General features: G+C 53.9%; 5 protein-coding genes across 5 annotated transcripts; 3 read left to right on the top strand and 2 right to left on the bottom strand.

Moving 5' to 3' along the window:
- Positions 1-58: 58 nt before the first annotated feature.
- LRP88_13204 (uncharacterized protein) lies at positions 59-2,790 on the top strand (the record flags this gene model as incomplete). The annotated part of the gene is made up of 5 exons (XM_083249579.1): positions 59-116; positions 200-275; positions 329-1,509; positions 1,561-1,580; positions 1,648-2,790. The coding sequence occupies 5 exons, from the start codon at positions 59-61 to the stop codon at positions 2,788-2,790; spliced, it is 2,478 nt and encodes an 825-aa protein (XP_083093913.1).
- Positions 2,791-4,962: 2,172 nt separating this feature from the next.
- On the bottom strand, positions 4,963-7,439 carry LRP88_13203 (threonine/serine exporter family protein; the record flags this gene model as incomplete). The annotated part of the gene is made up of 2 exons (XM_083249578.1): positions 4,963-5,654; positions 5,717-7,439. 2 exons carry the CDS (start codon positions 7,437-7,439, stop codon positions 4,963-4,965), a joined length of 2,415 nt encoding a protein of 804 aa, XP_083093912.1.
- Positions 7,440-8,698: 1,259 nt separating this feature from the next.
- LRP88_13202 (hydroxyacid-oxoacid transhydrogenase) lies at positions 8,699-10,381 on the bottom strand (the record flags this gene model as incomplete). Its single annotated transcript, XM_083249577.1, has 4 exons — positions 8,699-9,126; positions 9,176-9,813; positions 9,863-10,254; positions 10,352-10,381. The coding sequence occupies 4 exons, from the start codon at positions 10,379-10,381 to the stop codon at positions 8,699-8,701; spliced, it is 1,488 nt and encodes a 495-aa protein (XP_083093911.1).
- Positions 10,382-11,321: 940 nt separating this feature from the next.
- LRP88_13201 (peptidase family S58-domain-containing protein) lies at positions 11,322-12,509 on the top strand (the record flags this gene model as incomplete). The annotated part of the gene is made up of 1 exon (XM_083249576.1): positions 11,322-12,509. The coding sequence occupies one exon, from the start codon at positions 11,322-11,324 to the stop codon at positions 12,507-12,509; it is 1,188 nt and encodes a 395-aa protein (XP_083093910.1).
- Positions 12,510-13,116: 607 nt separating this feature from the next.
- On the top strand, positions 13,117-17,732 carry LRP88_13200 (exocyst complex component Sec3-domain-containing protein; the record flags this gene model as incomplete). The annotated part of the gene is made up of 5 exons (XM_083249575.1): positions 13,117-13,240; positions 13,407-15,592; positions 15,650-16,668; positions 16,725-16,771; positions 16,822-17,732. 5 exons carry the CDS (start codon positions 13,117-13,119, stop codon positions 17,730-17,732), a joined length of 4,287 nt encoding a protein of 1,428 aa, XP_083093909.1.
- Between the last annotated feature and the right edge of the window lie 663 nt (positions 17,733-18,395).

Below are 18,395 nucleotides of genomic sequence, written 5' to 3'. Positions count from 1 at the left end.
CTGTACAGACCCAAGATAACAGAAGAAACCAGGTGCCGTGGGTTGGCACATAGACGAGATGCCTGAGCTGACGGTTGGTTATGTTGCTGGTATTATTGCCTTTGGCATTGTGATAGGTGAGCTCTGCTACCTCGACTCGCAGAGTGCCTCTTGTACGGCACGCGACAGGGCAAACCCGAGATTCTAACTTGGACGATAGCCCAACTATGGTGTCCAACTGCCATGACCTTTATTCTTGCTGGCCAGCTACGTGATCGGGAAACAGCAGCCACATGGTACGTTACAACTTCAGCCTTGGTACTTGGCAATATTCAACTAATCGCCATAGGACAAATGCTGGTCGATTCCTTCAGAGCTCTCTATGGCCTCCTCTGCTTCAGGCAGACTCTGCAAAGCGCCATGGCGTCCGCGGAACCATCTCCATGATGACCTTGGCTGTTCCATTGCTTGCCTTGCTCGTCTCCCTTGCTGGTGTCATCACTCCTCTGGGGTTATACGAGCAGGATGAACTCGACAGCCAGTCCACCTTGGCATCGTTCCAATACGCCAAGGACTCGAGTGCATTCCTCATGGGAACCTCACCACGCGACAGCAACAACTCGTTCACACGAACATGTTCGTTAACACCGAGTTGTTATGCGCCTTGTCCTTACACCTCGGATGTCACCGTCTTTTCATCCGACGGGCTGTCCTTCAACTGCACGACGCTTTACGAAATCAACGCAACCGTGCCCAGTATCCTCCATGATATCTACATGAGCGGCACCAAGAAACGCAGGACAACCATCTCGAACTACTTCGACATTGAGTGGCGGCAGTTGACCAAGCAGTACAACCGAATCTACAACAACGGCACACCCATCGCTGTTGGCATCTTCCGCGCCCTCGAGTCGTTTGCACTCAGGGAAGAGATTAAACCTGTGGAGGGCCTGATTGTCGACAACAAGAACGGCGGTATCGGCTTGAGGAACCATACTCTGCCTATTGGACATGTCCGAGGCGCGACTTGGTCTGAAGACTTGCTCTTCCTAGAGCCAGAGATTGAGTGTGTGAACCTCAACGTCACCGTCGACTTTGAGATTAGCACCAGCTCCAAGCAAACCTCTGGCCTCGCCGTCACAAACCTGTACATGACTGACCGCGGCGGCTTCGTCCACCTCAACACGACCAACCCGGAGAATGACCAGCGCAACGGCGTGAACAAGCCCGATCTCAAGACGCGGGCGTACCAGGCGGCGTGGTACACCAACGGCGTCACTATGCTCTTCATGGACATGTCGGACCCGACCGACAAGGTCAAGGGGACAAAGGCGTTTGACCGCATCGACTCCAAGGTCGGCAAGAAGTGGAAGCTGCCCATCGCGGAGGTCGACCATACTACATATCAGTCGCTGCAGTTCATGACAGAATTTGGGAGGCTCGCTGGTATGACGAAGTCGTCTGACGGTGAGGGGGAGGAGATTTATAAGAATCCGCATAATATCACTTCTGATTATTGGGATGCTGCCAGTAAGTTGTGCTCTGCTAATCTCGTTTGCTCACCACTGACCTTCTTCAGAGTTTATTTGCCAGGGAACTTCGTTGAATGCCCCTGCCTTGCTGAACAACACCTACGTCGCTTGCAACTTGCTCCGTGGAGTTCCCAAGCGAGTAGACGGTGGCTCACCAAACCTCTTTGAAGACGGCAGCGAATGGAGTTCACCCCTATACACCTGCGCCTCGGCAGTCAAGGCCACCGTGAAGAGAGTCACCTTCTTCCACAACGGCACCAGCGACAGCATCGACAACCTGGTCGTCAAGGAGGTCAAGGAGAAGCAGTACAAGAGCAAGGATGACATGCCCCTCTGGGGCGTCGAGGACTGGTCCCTCACCCTCGCTCAGTTTGAGCCCATCTGGGGTATCGTCGACCCAGCTTTCAAGGGCTTTCAAAATGTCAGCACCACACAAGCTCCCGAGTTGTATCTCCTTGGCTCCGCGATGGACGAGATTTTTGGTCCTGCAGCCCTCAACCCGTCTTCTTCCACCATGAACCTCCCCGGTTCCATCGTGCCCATCTCGGCTCTACACACCATCTTCAAGAGCGGTAGCGACACAGATCCCATCATCGACTTTACCGCTCGGCAGAGCATGAGTCTCTGGCTCAAGTGGAAAGAGCTGTCAGCCTCTGCAGAGACGGCCCCCAAGATCTACAAGCTCCTCTGGAACGACCTCGCTGCTTCGGCTCTCGTGGGTACCAAAGGCGCCCTGGGCGCTCTCAACGAGGAGCCCGACCAAGCTGCCAGGCTACGGGTGATTCCAACAGTCCATAGGGTCAAGTACAGGTGGATGTTTGGTATCCCGGCCTTTGTCGTCGTCGTCTTCATGGGCCTCATCTTCCTAGCCGTAGCAGGCAGCGCCGTGACGGGCAAGTCCAGTTTCGGCCTCGTGAGGCATAGACTCAAGCAGGTTGCTGTTGGTCGTGTCTTGACTACCATCTTCCACCCCGACTCGAGCAGCTTCATCATGTCCCCCGGCGATTGGAGCAGGGCCAACGGCGAGAAGCAGATCGACATGGCTGGCGGACGTCCTGCTCCCGCAGCTCCAGGAGGTCCTCCTCCGACCGTTAATCCCGTGCCGGCTCAATTCAGCGTGCCGCCTCAGTTCAGCGCGCCTCAGCAGTATCAGCCGGTACAGCCCTACTCGCCACAGCCATATCCCCCTCAACAGCCGCCTCCGCCGCAATGGAGGGGGAGTCCTGCTACCCCTGACGAAGTTCACGAATTGACGTACTTTCCCGAGCGTAAAGCTTAGCTAACGTTGGAAAGGATCCGGGTCTAATGTGTTTCATTGTTTCATATTTCATAGGTCGATGAACGATAGTATCTATCTGTAGGGTATCATCAAGAAAAAGAAGTCCATCCAAACTGATGTACTTGGTCATGCCTCCTCTCCCGTGACCATCTAGGATTCCAGCCTGCCATAGCCTATCCACTCTTTCTCTGGAATATAGACGTGATGGCTCTTTGGGCGATGGCTCGATCTTGCTCCAGTAGCGCCAGCGCCGTGATGATAGCCATGATGGCCCATTTGTCCCCTAGAGCCCCCGTCACTCCTGTTCCCAGGAACCGAAAATGCCCAATCTCTGTCGAATTCCGCTTGGCCTCAGTCCAGACTGCAACGATCTCCTTCCCATAGCTGTCCCTGATATTCCCAGGTAAAAAGTCCATATCTGCGCCGCCAGGAGGTCCTCGAGCCAGCCTCATAAGCTTCCAACCACGACGTTGGCCCCCTAGGCCCGCTACCGCATCGCACTTTGAAGGCCGCCACTCGAATTCTTCTTTCACTTCATTCCCACTGATCCCAGATTCAATGGTGAAGTGTTGTCCACCGCGGAAGAATTTCTCTTTCACCTCCTGATCCGGGTATAGAGTTAGCGAGCCCGACCAAGCTGCCAACCCGACCGAGACGGTGCAACTCCATCCCGAAATCTTTATGTATGCTAGCGGGGGGTCCTCATCGGTGGGCCCGGAGTATATGACCATGGGAGACGAGAGTAGTCCGAGAAAGCGTCTGTCTGCCTTGCAGAGGTATAGTGGTTGACTTTCCTGTTCGCCTAAAGTGTAGGTGCCTACTGGCATGTCACTGCCCTTGTATCGGTAGAGATTTAACGTGTGTGGGGGTTTTCGAGGAACAGGCTCTGGCTCTGGGGTGGGAGCCATGCGAGGAGGAAGTGGAGGAGGTTGCGCCTGTGATACCAGCGTTTCTGCCTCTGGTATTGGTGGCTGCGTTGCCAGTGACTCCACCTGCGGTAGTAGAGGATGCGTTAATGGCGATGGAGATTCATCCCTGTCGAGAGGGGGAAGCTGTATAGGAGGTGCCAGAGGCTCGTTTGCTGGTAGAGTGATTCGCTCATCTTGGGTTTTGGGTTTTATCACTGGCTCTGGTGTTGGCAAAGGGGTATTTGGTTGTGCCGTATCTTCTGGAATATTCATGGTCACAGAGATAAGTGAGAAATGAGAGAAAGGATATAGAATTAGTAGGTTGGGCGTAGGGAGGGTGTAAGCGGACGGGTAGAGAGATGAGTGGAAGGGATGGAGATGGAAGAGTTACATCGCGGCTGGAGAGGAAGATATCAAGCTCAAATACAATGAGCGATTGTTCCTTCTCTATTCAACTTAGATAGCTATGAATTTAAATATATCCCAGTGTAGTTCCTTCCGTCTGTATGAAGGTTGTGGAAGTAGCTGGGCCCTTTACTCACCCTATACCTGCACAACCAATTATACCATCACCACTATCCACTGTCCAGCCTCATGCACATGCACACACCCATGCACAATAAACGGTAGCCACGCCGTCAAAAACGTGGATCGGCATGTGGGAGATACGCGTAATCGGATCATCCCAAGTCGACAAAAAGCCAAGCCAAGCCAAGCCGTTGGTGATTGACACCGTGGCAGGGGTCCAGTTTGCAAAAGCTGGGGCTACCCGGAATAAAGGGTGGGAAAATTGATCCATCAACCGATTCATCGACGCTGGTGCCGTCCCGGCAATCCCGACGGGCATCATCCTGTCCCCGGTGAGCCGATGGATACATCATTGTATGTAGGGCTTGCCTCATCGCTGCATGACGTCTTGAATGTCACTGCCAAGGTGAGAGTGAGTAGAAAAGAGAGCTTCAAATTGTATACTCATGAGGCCACAGTCGACACCTCAAACTTGCTGTCTAGATGCTCGCTCGTCTTTGAATCCGATCTTGTCGTTCATTCATGATGCGAATAAAAATCATGAAAACAATCTCAATGCCAAGACCTATCCAATCTCATAAACACCAAATGCAAAGCGTCTGTGACGCAACTGATTTCTGTCCCCTGCCCCATATAACCGCTGTTTTCGTTGTGTAATAGCTGCCTCTTTTAAAATACATCCATTGTATGCAATGCAGAAAACCTCGCAATGCTGGTAACGCCGTGAAAATGAGAATTAGAAACTGAACAAACCGCTTCGTCGCTTGCCCAGAGGGTAAATGATTAGAGCACTCATAAAGAGTCCGACAGCAATTCCAATGGCAATCTGAATCATCGAGGCCGCCACGTTGAACACCAGGTTGTCGAGCTTGCCTCCCTTCTCAACCTGGACAGAAGCCGTTCCGTTGATTGTCCCGTTGTTGTTGGTGAGCTCATTGGCCACACTGAGGCCGCTGAGTAAACCTCCGGTCGATGCTAGGCCTCCCGGCACCTGACAGAAAACAGCGGGGATGAGAATGGCCGCTGCAACGCCGTGCCGGAGTCGGGAGTACAGGTTCGCAAGCACGCCGACGGCCAGGGCGCCAAGTGTGCTGGAGATTTGCGGGCTGGACTTGAATCGTTGTCCACTCCAGAAGTTGACCATGTATCCGGCAAAGGCGATGATAACCATGATGGGTACCTGGCGCCACTTGGCCTGGTAAATCATGCTGATACAGACAACGAAGGGAGGCACGAAGATGAAACCGTAGTAGGGGTTCATAGGGTTTTCGCAAGTCGCTTGGTTGGACGGCGTATCATCAAAGAGTCCGTATAGTGCTGAGCCAACGGTGATGCCGAATCCAAGTAGAAGACAATAAATGATGGCGTACACAATGCGAATTGAACCCGGGACAATGGCCCTGGACTGAAGTTCAAGAGAAGAGCACACTACATTGTTGGTCTCAGCATTGGCTCACCACAAGATAGCGCAGAGAAAAGATTCAACTTACAAACCATGTAGCCAGGAAGAAGCATGACGATACCGCCTTGAGCGAGGGCACCAAAGCAGAACAGGTTCGAGTTGTTGATGCTGCCGAACAATCTGGCCAAGAAGCTGACGACGACTGTTGCGGTAACTTCAAAGACGTTGCTGTACAGGGCAGAGTTGGGGGCCACAATGAGCTGCAGTACTCCGACAAGACAGCCGAAAACAAAGATGAGCGGGAGATCAATCAGACGGGCCCCGAAAGAGAAGGGCGCGGCTGTAACGCTGGTAAGTCCAAAGATGATGACTCGCAGCCAAGCGTGGAACTTGTCCTTGCGCTTCATCAAGACATCCAGCTTGTCGGTAGCTTCCTCAACGCCAATACAGTCATGCATGACCTCCTTGTAAATCAGATGAACGTCCTTAAGCTTTCCCAGATCGATGCCCTGAGCCGAACGGACGATTCTGACTTCTGTCGTATGCGTCGACCTGTCGTCAAACGAGATAATCATACACCCCGGCAGGTAGAGGAACTGGCCATCGATCTCGAGGACTCTGGCAGTCATGCTCAGATACTCTTCCAACCGATGAGTTGGAGCTCCGTACAACATCAAGGCACGGCAGAGCTTGATAATGTAGTCTTGTCGCGATAGTGTCTCTGCAATATGAACCGTAATCCGAGCTTCCTGTTGTTGCCAGAAACCACTGAGCCGGTTGGCGCTGTGAGCTCGCTTGTGCATTGGAGGTCGTCCATGCTTCTTCCCGCCATGCTTACTGTCACCAGCCTGCTCTCCTTCGTTGGGATTGGCAAGCCGTGCGGATGCCTCGATGAGGTTTGCAAGCGTGTCTTGCGAGCGGTTCTGGTTATACCACTTCTTGCGGGTTGGCGTTGAGGCCCCAGAAGGTGTGCCCTGGACAGTAGGGCTGCTCGTTCCACCGATCGATGAAGCTGTGGAGGCATTTCGGTTGTGTCCTCCCTTGAACGGCGGATCGGGGGGCTTGTAGAGCTTCAATAGCTGAGACAGGACGCTGCCACGGTACTGCTCGGGCTCGGGCACATCATATACCACTCCATCATAATTGCCATCATTCAGCTCGGTCAAAGTCTCTCGGCGCTGGCGAGGAGCTTCCTTGGCAGTTGGCGAGTTCTGGGCATTGTTGTTTTCGAAGCGGTTAGTGTGGGATCGGACGAGCTTGAATGCCTCTTCTTTGAGTGTCGGGTGCTCGTGCTCCCCGGACGGGATCTTCTGGAAGCCGTCTCGGTTGTGCGCCGAATGGCTAAGGTCTTGAAGGGGGATGTTAGAGCCGGTAGTAGACTCGCGGTCGTCGTAAGCGGTGCCCACGCTGGATTCGAGTGAGTCTCTGGAAATGGCCGACGAATCTCGGCGAAGGTTAGCCGCGATTAACCTGGCACGTTCCTGTGCAGCGGCCATTGCCTCCTTCGACTCAGGGTCCAATCCATCGTCAATGTCCTTGCCAGTCACAGAATTTGCAGAGTTGCCTCGTAGTAGTGAAGGCCTCGGCTTTGCAATGGGAGTTGTTCGGGTTTCGGGCGGTGGGCTGGACGGAATCACCGGAGGACTGGTAACCGCGGCATTGCTGTTGAATCTTACTCGGCCCTTCTCTTTCCTGATGGCAGCAGCCGTCTTGGGGCTTGGGGGAGTCTCGCTGCCGCTGGCAGGCTTGGATGAATCGGGACCGAGTTCAAGGTCCGGCTCATCTCTGTAGTCTTTGGAAGAACCCTCCATCGGATCTGGTAGCAACAAGTAACGAGCGTGTAAAGAGAAGAAAGATGGAACTGAGATGCAACTTGAGCAAGGATGCCCACAACAGATTCGACGGCCTTACAGAAGCTCAGTCGTGGGGAAGCTCCGGATCCCATGAAAGGGACCGGCCTTGTTAATATAAGGCAGGAAAGGATCCATCGTCTGGTCCTGTCTGGTGCAATGCTCTAACGGACTCCGTACATATCCGGCAAGGGCAGCGATCGACTCGTGCACTTGGGGTCTCGTACAATGCCAACAGTGGAGTGACGTCAATGTGGGTATTGCTCCCGCTTGGTGAAGTGGCACAGGGAGAAATTCAGACGAGGTCTTGGTCTTTCGTGCGAAACCTCCGCTTGGAAATTTCGTTAGGTAAAGGTCAGGATCACGACCGACGTTGTGGCCATCGGGACGTCTTCCGAGAGGCGACCCCGGTTATCGGCCCACTGGTGGAAAAAAAAAAACAATAAAATAAAAAAAAAACCTGCTGAGCTCATGACTCTTGGAACATTCTATTTTGATACTTGGCTGATCAAGAAAAAAAAAGGAGGCAAACACTGATTCATTCTAGAACTTCAAGGCCGACGAATTCCTTGACGTCTCTCTTCGCCTAGTTTCTTGCCTCCACGGACTGCCCTTCCCTCGTTCGTCCTGGTGAAGCCCCAAGAAATTGTAGGGGCTTGCCGAGGTCGGAAAGGTGTCTCAGTAGCCATGCACGATTTGTAGTTGGATTTCCTATTGGGGCAATAGCCAGTGACACCGCGTACCTGCAGGGACTCTTGGTTTCCGTCCAATGGCGTCTGGTTCCCAAGCTGTCATCCAATCCTCTTTGCGGGGAACGGAGCAAATTCCGTGCGACGGTTCACGAAATGGGCAAACGGTTGGGGACTTTACGGCGAGGTGCATGCTATGAAAACGCTAGGGTTGCACAAAACGGCATAGTACGGGCACAAGGTTGCACAAAGTAAGGGGGACATGTGTTAGATCTGGTGGCACAACTCTACTCCCTGGTATCCCATTGGGTATGTGTCAACCCAGAGCCGCATTGTCGTCGGACTTTAGCTTTCTTCGATCGGGATACTACGCGGCTACTGCTACTATAAACGGTAACACTGCAGCTTCAGATCCGGCAAGGGGTGGGAGTGGGAGCAGATGCTAAATTTGCATCCATGTCTTATTATTTGGATATACACCCACATCACGGCATCTCCAGGCACGGCCCTCGTTCCTCTCTACCCTTAATTCTAATGCGTCATGGCATCCTCAAACAATCTCCGGAGCTGATCCTTCTCAGCCTCGAGTTGGCTGGACAAACCAGGGGCCAAGCTCAGCACACGTGCCTGAGGAATCGTTCCCTCTACAAGAGCCTCGATGTGCTCCGTGCCGAACCCGAGCTCCTTGAGGCCCTTGGGTTGGTCTCCTAGTTCTGCCAGGAACTTGGTGATGGCCTCGGCGAGAACCTCGCCTGCGCTCTCGCGCTTGACGTTGGTGATGTCGACTCCGAATGCCTCGGCCGCGGCAAGATGTCGGTCTGGGTTGGAGGCGGCTGTAAAGCGGAAGACGGCAGGAGCTGAAACGGCGACCGACACGCCGTGAGGAATGATTGGCGAAGCTACTTGATATCCAGCGTGCTTGTAGCCTGGGTTCTGACCCGAGATAGGGTACGACATGCCTGGAACTCATTAGTCATGCCAGCTGACTCAAGTCACACGCGGACTTACCGTGGCAGAGATGAACACCAGCGTTTCCGAAGCCAACACCAGCAAGAGTAGCGGCCAGAAGCATTTCGCTCTGGGCCTCAAGGTCATCAGGATCCCTCACAGATCGTGGAAGGTACTTGACAGTAGCACGGAGAGCATGGAACGAAAACACATCAGAGATGGGGTTGGCTCCCTGATATGCCGGGCGGAGGATTGGGTTAGTAGGCCTTGGTGTTCGCTCATTGAAAGGAATGGCTGTCCAGGACTCGAGCGAGTGGCAGAGCACGTCGAGACCTGAGGCGGCCTTGACTGCTGCAGGCATAGTCCTCGTGTTGAGGGGATCGCAGATTCCGAGCGTAGGCTTGAGGTTCCGGTGGGCGACGCCTGTCTTTGCCCGCTTGGACACGAGGTCGAAGATGGCAGTTCCCGTCGTCTCACTACCTGTGCCAGCTGTGGTTGGGACGGCGATGAGGGGCTTTAGGGGCTTGTCGACGGGACGGCCCTTGCCGAGCGGCGCGTTGACAAAGTCGAGGAAGTCAGCGTCAGGGTACGCCGTATACAGGTTCATGAGCTTGGCTGTGTCGATGACTGAGCCGCCTCCGACAGCCAGGAAGGCATCAGGCTCATAAGGACGAGCCCAAGCGATGGCGTCCTTGATTCTACAATACTGTCAGAAAGAGCCGACATCGGGGTTTTTGAGAAACCTACGAGCTATCCTTTGGCTCAATTCGGACGTTGGAGTAAACCTCAAAAGGAACACCCTCTCGAGTGAGAGCCTCACGAACCTGTCGCATAGCATCTAGCTTGTCGACGGTCTCATCCGTCACGACACAAACTCGCTTCGCGCCCAGGTTCTTCAAGTCCATGCCAACCTCTTGCGTCACGCCGGGACCGAAGCGAATTGACGAGGCAGCCATCTCAAAGGCATACTCCTTCTGGCCCGGGTGTGTGGTCGGCGTGGCATACTTGCGTTGATGAGCATGTCTGGAGGGGGTGAGAACCGGCGGCGACTGGTGATAGCCGGGATTCGAGTGGCAGGGACATGAGGGCGGGTGAGTAAACTGAACGGTGCGGAGCAGGTTCGTAGCTCGCTTAGCGGCCTAGATTGACTGCTGTGAGCGCTGCTTGAACGAATTGGCTCAAGGTGAGTGAGAGGCGATACTCAATGCCTCAAACCTTTGCGGGGTTGATACGTACGTTGGGAATAGCTCTCACGGCGGGCACCATGGTGGAGATGATGTCACCGAGCGATGTCACAGAAGCAGTACAGCAAGATGAGTAGAGAGACGAAGAGTCAGTGAGCAACAGCAGCAGCAATATGCCCCAGAGTTGAGAGGTTGAAAGAAGGCTTCAAGATGTGTCAATTGAAGCTGTGGTGGCGGCTAACATGCACGACACATTGTGTAAGCAGAACCTCGGATGGCGGACGACCAAGACCGCGATTGCGGGGTGAGAGACGCGCCGATCTGGGGCCCGATGTTGCTTAAGTTGTGAGGGGAAAGCGGGTAGAACGGAGTGAACGGATAGCGGATCTCTCTGGATCGTGTGTGCTGTATCACGAGGGCGTTCGCCCCGGCTATGGTGAATCTGGGGGCTGTTTTGGTGACGGCACTTTCATTCTGATTGGTTCCTTGTATCCGAGTACAGTATCGCAGGCCCAATGTCTCTTCTCTCAAATGACGTTGTTGTTCAAAGGTGAGAGGAGAGGAGTTGAGGGGAAGTCTGGGGAGATAATTTCCTAATCTGGCAACTCAGCCAACAAAGCCGAAAGTGAAGCTTTGCTGACGGCTTCTCGGCCGAGACAATGTCTGGTGCTTGTCAAAGTGATTGACTTTCATCTTGACAGTTCGTATTATCATTTGTTAGACACGAAGCTAATTTTAGGTCCTTCACCAGCTCGATGATTCACGGGGTCTTGTCTTCCCTTGTTATTCACTTCTCAACCCGCTTTAAGCGAAGATAGACAAGGTTGTTAGACAAACCGATAACTCACAACCAATACGAACATCTCGCAATTGCGTGCCTGACTCAGCAGTGACACAATCCAGGCTCATCACCTGATATCAGCAGATACAAGGTGTCATGGACGTCAAAGTGAGGCCTTTAAGAGTCCACAGACACCAAAGGCAGAGACCTTACCTCTTCCAAATCAGCAGCGCAAACCGCAATGTCTACTTCAACTTCGTCTGGCAGAGCTCGTCTTCGTGATGTCTTGCCTCAACTTCAGCTAGGCAAGTGGCCAACGGGCGAACTCAACTCCATCACCGATGTCCCCGGTGTGCTCGTTCATACTCAGTCCATCAGACCCGACGCCGACGTCAACACGGGTGTCACGACTATTCTTCCTCGTCCCGACTGGGCCAAGTACTCGTCACATGCCGGAATCTTCAGGTTCAACGGCTGTGGTGAACTAACAGGTTCCCACTGGATCGAGGAAACGGGGTTACTCACGTCGCCCATCGTCCTCACCACCACGTCCGCCATCGGCGATGGCCACCGCGGCATCCTGGAATATGCAGTCCGCTACCACACCAACGACGAAGGTGAGATGGACCTGTTCATCTTTCCAGTCGTCACAGAGACGTTTGACGGTTTTCTGAGCGACCAGAGCCGTTTCGCAGTGACACCGGAGCACATTGTGACTGGGATTCTGAATGCGAGCTCTGAGCGTGTTCCAGAGGGAAACACAGGCGGTGGCACCGGGATGATCTGTCACCGGTTCAAGGGCGGCACAGGGTCAAGCAGTCGAGTCGTGCAGGGATTTGACGCAGCCGGGGATCCCAAGGCGTATACTGTAGGCGTGCTTGTCCAGGCCAACTATGGCTCGCAGGAGAATCTGCATATTGGAGGAGTTCCAATCGGTCAAATCATCAAGTCAAAAAAGGCACCTGACGCGGTGTCGCCCGACGACATCACGGCCAAGGAGCCTCGAAAAGACGGCAGTATCATTGTCGTCATCGCGACGGACGTCCCTCTGCTTCCCATCCAGCTCCAGCGTGTGGCCAAACGGGCCACTGTTGGGCTCGCTAAGGTGGGTGGCTATGGTAACAACACATCGGGTGACATATTCCTGGCCTTCTCAACCGCATCCAAGATACCATTCCAGGAGGTGTCCATGGCACCCGGAACATCACTCGTCAAGGACCCGTACCGACCTAGGCCCAGAGCTATAGAAATGCTCGATGACGACTCGATCAACGGGGTTTTTGAGGCTGCAGCAGACGCTACAGAGGAAGCCATCTACAATGCAATGTGCATGGCAGAGTCGACGACGGGGTTCAAAGGGAGGACTGTGGAAGCTTTGGACCTTGATATGGTCAAGGACATTGTAGGGAGGCGTCTTGACGTGTTGTAAACAGCTACCAAGCTGAATCAGAGCTCTCCGCAGGGTTGCAAACTTTGGACATTGAAAGAAACTCGAGAATTTCATCTGCATGAGACATAAATCCCAATAATAGGTTCCTGTCGGATAACTGCAGGTTCAAGGAATCACGCAGCGCAATCAAAGATGGAAGACAAACATACCTAACTAAAGACACACGTGTTAGCGGAGCCTGACCTCATTCTGTGGCTTGCCATAGGCCGACAGCCACAGCAGCCTTCCAAGATCCGGAGCTGCAGTGGAGCAACAAAGGCAGGTACAGCCCAAAGCTCCAGTGCCCAGCGCCCAGGCCAAGGCAGGTGCCCACCCGAAACCTCCACATCGAAATAGGGAACCTCCAGCCACATTACCTACATTGACCTCGACGACCAAGTTGTCCTCGAAACGAATCCACGTCACCGAGCGCCGAGAAGCATCACCTCATCACGTCGACAACTGCGCCGTCGCCCTGCGCGCTCACCTGTTCGAATAGCCCGCTTCTCGTCGCGGGAACCGCTCGTTTCCTCCCCTGCCCGACCGAACATGCTTCCGCGCTCACCATTCGTCGCCCCTGCGTGATCCCGTTCCTCGCCGTTTGCTCATGGACCGCGCAAATGGGGGCGGCCCCGGCGCGGCTGCGGCTGCTAGTAGGGCAGAGCGCTTTGAGGATGAGAAGCGCCGCATCATAGAAAGCTGCTTCAACAAGAAGGATGTGGACGGCTCCCGTAAGTCTTGTGGTTGTTGTCCTCGCCAAGCTTAGCTCTCGACTCCATAATCTCCGCGTCTGATCCGCGAGTCCATCAACTTTTGGCCGTGGGGTTGTCGCCAGGAGACAGAGATCAAGAAAACACATGATGGCGAGTGTATCATTCGACTGACGAGCTTCGCTAGTTCATGAGACGTATATCACCCACATTCGAATCACCGAATTCTCCTCCTACCCAACGACCCCTCCTCCGCCCCAGGCCCGGACACCTGATGTCCAGAAGCCTCGAATTATTATCGTAGCCGTTCGCAAGTCCGGCCGAGTCCGCATGCACAAGTCCAAAGAGAATGCCAACGGTTCTTTTTCTATCGGCAAGACATGGAATCTTGACGACTTGTCACGCATCGAGTCCTACACCGGGCCCGAAGCCAACGCCAACCATCGCGACTGGGCCGGCGACACTGGGTTCCAGGTTACTCTCGGCAAGCCTTACTTCTGGCAGGCCCAGACAGATAAGGAAAAGAAGTTCTTTATTGCCAGTCTCATCAAGATCTACGGAAAATACACTGGCGGTAGGACTCCAGAGCTTTTCGGGTTCGAGCAGAGAGAGTATGAGCAAGTAATGGGGGCTACGAGACGACCGCCTGGCCCCGCAAGACCTTCTTTGCCACAACAGCCGTCGCAGCCGCCATCACAGCCTGAACAACTGCCGAGCCAACCTATAAACAGTTCACCAGCTCAGCGACCTTCGCTTCCGGGACATCCAGCCGCCGCCGCCCAAGAGATCCCGCGTTTCAGGACGCCGCCAGTTCGTCCACCTCCAAACATCACCAACTCGCCTGTTGGGAGTTTTGATTCGAGCGCTTCGAGGGGGGGCCCGCCGCCTCCTCGATGGATGGCTCATGGAAACAAGAGTCAGGACTCGGTTGCCAATTCTTTAGCCGCCAGAAGCGATGATGCTTCTAGCTTACCACCACGCTCTCGCAATGGTATGACAGGGCCGGGAGCTTATGGGAGGTTTGGGGAACCTCCGGATGCACGAACGCCGACAACCCTTACACCTCCGCAACCACCAACCTCTCAATCCTCATCTTCGCCAAAATCGCTGCCAGCTATGCAACCCCATCAACCTGTTCCCTCACCTCTCCAACTTGATAGGCCGCCTCCGGAAAGAAGAAGACCCCCTATGGATCCTACTCGACCCCTTGACCGAGACCTGGTACCTCCGCCTTTGATCAGCCCTGGGAAAAAGGAGCCAATGGCGCCTCCACCACGTAGCAGCGAACGGGCTTTGCCAAGAAAGGATACTTCGAGTATGAAGTCGGCGAATAGCTCCCTTACCGGAAGCCTTCAGGATCGAGAGATTCCGACGTCCGCAGGACGGATGGCGGAATTGCCAAGGCATGAACAGACATCAGCACCTCCAGTACCCCCAGCTCTCAGACCAGGTTCTTCGAATTCGGCAGCGAGTGCCGCCCCTTCGCCGGCACCGGCCTTCCAAACTGCCCCTAATTCGCCCCCTGAGCCTCCCGTCTCGGCCCCAGATGATCTTCCTATCTCACCACCTCGTAAAGAACCCAGCCCATCAGCAGGTGACTCAGACGAATCAAGACCTGGTCTGGGCCCTATGATCAGGGTGAAGAAGTCAAGAAATGAGATCGCAGGTGCTCTATGGAAGGCTGCCGCTACTGCATCTGCGGCAACTGCCTTTAAGCCTCGACCTGGTGGTGCGGGAGAGCGTCTGCGTCAAGCTCAAGCCAAGGGTGATGAAGGACCCGACGGTATCACGGGCGTTGTTCCTGCGCCGCCTCGCCCGCCTTCCAGGGAAAAGGAAACGACCCCTGAGCAACCCTACGAGCAGGCGAAACCTACAGAAGAACCCAAGGTGTTGGAAAAACCCAAGTCTACAGAGCGCCCCAAGTCTGCAGATCGTAGCTCTCTGGTTCCTGAAGTTAAAATCAGTCTTCCTAGCAGCAGGCCATCGAGTTCGCATGGGCCGCCCCAAGAAACCAAGAAGTCAAAGGAACCTGAGAAGAAGGAGCCTCGCCGGTCTATTGCTGCAGGCAATGACGTGAAGTACCTCCAAACACTAGGTGTCAACCCATCAATCTTGGATGAGAGGAGTGAAGAATTTTCCCAGTGGCTGGATTACTTCGGATGGATTCCTGGAGAGCAGATGCGAACACGCAACGTCGAAGAGATGAAGGCTGATCTTGAGCGTGAACTCAACAAAGCGCAGGCCGGAGGTTGGCTTGCTCGCTTCCGTGAGGAAGATGAGCGCGTCGATGCGATCAAGTTGGGACTTGATGTTGCTATGGCTGAGTGTGAGGAGCTAGACAACTTGCTCACACTCTATTCCGTTGAACTTTCGGTAAGTTGTTAACTAAACTTGTATGGCAGTTCTAACAAGCAATAGACCTTGTCGGAGGATATTGCATATATTGAGGCCCAGGGCCAGGGTCTTCAGGTGCAGACAGCAAACCAGAAGTTACTCAAGAAGGAGCTCGAGTCTCTGCTTGAGACATGCGCCATCACATCGAACGAACTTGAAGTACTCCGAATGGCACCTTTGGACAATCTGCGCGGCTTGGAAGACGTTGAAAAGTCTCTGGTCGTCCTTTACAAGGCTATGATCAAGATCGATCCCACTCGCAGCGGTGGCGACAAGGTGGATGTGACGGGAGAATCGGACCAAGCCCATGGCCTCAACCCCGACTTCAAGCAAATGCGCATCGTCCAAGAGAAGAAGCAGATCTACGACCAGGAGAGTGCGTCGTTTATGCGCAGATTCGTCGACTTCATGTCCCGGCAGTTTGACGAGGCCTTTACAGAAACCAAGCTTGCCATGGAAGGGGCCTTGTCTCGCAAGGTGGACTCTACGCATCATGACCTTGGCCGAGACGTCTTGTGGAAGTACAGTCCCCTGATGCTTTATGCCCGCGACATGGACACGGAGCAATGGAACCGCCTCATCCAAATTTACCAGGATAAGAGTCAGCCTGTGTATCGGGTCGAATTCCAGGCTGTGGTTGCGGTGTGGCGTAAGAATGCCAGGAAGTTGACTGGTGATGAGGCCGAATTGCTCTTCACGACTCCCGTCGAGAAGCATCAGGAGGGAGGTGTGGCTACCACTGCCAGAAAGCTGACAGTGAAGCGTAGTCAAACGCTTGCTCGTGCCCTTCGATCACAGCGAGAGGATGGCGGCAGCAAGCAAAAGGCAGAGAAAAGAGGAGGTGCCGAGGGCAGGGACCTGCCATATGAAGTTTTTGCGGGTGTTCTCGATGACCTGCTTCCTCTTATGCAGATGGAGCAGAACTTTATCATCGACTTCTTCCACGCAACAACACTGGAACAGATCGACTTCCCAGACTCTGTTGCTGCTAGGGCACCTCGAGACCGACGAGGTGGCGATCTGAGACGGCCTCGTCTCATGGAGCCAGACCGCGAGTTGGCCAAGCGCATCTTGCGCTCGATGGAGGTTGTGTTTGCATTCCTTGAGTCAGAGCTGCTTCGGCTCATGGAATGGGTGGTTGGACAGGATCCTCTGTAAGTTGAATGTGTCCATTTTTCTTGTCGATATGCTAATGATTACCAGACAAGGAATTGGAGTCCTGGCCACTCTAGAGAAGAAGATGGCCGAGATTAGCCAGTCTAACCAAGAGTACCTTAACACTCTGCTGCAGAAGCTCCACGGGCATCTGGAAGTGCGGTTTAAGAAATTTGTCGATGAGCAGATTCGAGCTATCGAGGAGACCAAGGTCAAGATCAGCAAGCGAAAGGGCGTCATCTCATTCATCCGCGTCTTCCCTGCCTTCTCAGCTGCTGTCGAGAACATGCTTGCCGGGGTGGATGCCAATCTTGCATCTCGAAGCACCATTGACCGCGAGTATGACCGACTACTCAAGACAATGTTTGACTCGCTCATGGTCATTGCCCGAGAGAACCCTGGAGTTAGTGTGACGAGCGGCTCTGCAGATCCCGAGGACAAGGAGGCTCTCAATTTCCATATCCTCCTGATTGAGAACATGAACCACTTCACAGAAGAGACGGACACTCGGGGATTGGATGTGCTTGAGGAGTGGAAGGACCAGGCGAACGCAACGTACGACGAGCACATGAACCTCTATCTGAACGCGGTGATGCGACGACCGCTGGGCAAGGTACTGGAGCACCTCGAGAACATGGAGGCGCAGCTCCAGTCAGGAAAGTCGGCGTCAACAATCGCGGCGCAGCCATCCAACAGCAAGATGGTGTTCAACAAGGTGCTTGGCAACTACGACTCCAAGGAAGTGCGCAAGGGCATCGAAGCGCTGCGCAAGCGTGTGGAGAAGCACTTTGGCGACGCAGACGACCCGGCGCTGAGCCGAGGCTTGGTGGCCAAGGTGCTATCGGAGTGTGAAAGGTTCTATGAAAACGTGGAGAGGCGAATTGGTGATGTGACGACCAATGTGTACGGTGGCGACGTCCTTTTTGAGTGGCCCCGTGCCGATGTCAAGGCTGCTTTCCGATGAAGCTATTGATATAGGAGTCAAGTCTTCGGGTATTGAGGAGGGACGGTGGAGGATATGATGGGATGAATCTGTACTAGTAACTGCTATACTACCAGTCAGCATGTTTGACCAGCCGTGGGAATTGCATGAGGTGCGATGGTTCGTGGTGTATATAGGGAGAGACGCGTATGGCGAGGCGCCTGGAGGTTGGCCTTTTTAGTATATCTCGATATATCTATTTGCCATGAACTATCACCCTGTTGACGAGACATCTTTTTCATCTGAGTAGAAGTCAAGATGAGGACTCGAAATCAGCCCTTGAGATGGTAGCGACGTCATAGTCTGGTTGTGGTGACAATGGCACGCTAAGAATAGCTCTCAATTAAAATCGGACGCGTTTGCGGGGAGGAAGGTGGGAATGCGCAGACCCTGGCGCCTTCCTGCACTTTAAGACGCGTCGCGTCGCCGCGTTTCACGCCAAGGCCACGCCACTTTACGCCTTTCCTTTGGCGCCAAAGCTCCACCCATCATCCATCAACCCTGGACGAACAATTCATTGATTGCTTGCCAGTGATTAAGCCTTTTCAACTGCAAACAAACGACATGTCGAATTTAGACTATTCCGAGTCTTGAACTAGAACCATATAAACCTTTCCACAAACCCCGAGTCAGCTCGGATCGCCT

Source organism: Fusarium phalaenopsidis, assembly GCF_050370095.1.
Source record: "Fusarium phalaenopsidis strain FUZ10S chromosome Unknown contig_32332, whole genome shotgun sequence".
In the NCBI taxonomy this organism is placed as follows: Eukaryota; Fungi; Ascomycota; class Sordariomycetes; order Hypocreales; family Nectriaceae; genus Fusarium; species Fusarium phalaenopsidis.
The sequence above is the reverse complement of the archived record's forward strand: the minus strand, read 5'-3'. Positions and strand labels throughout refer to the sequence as shown.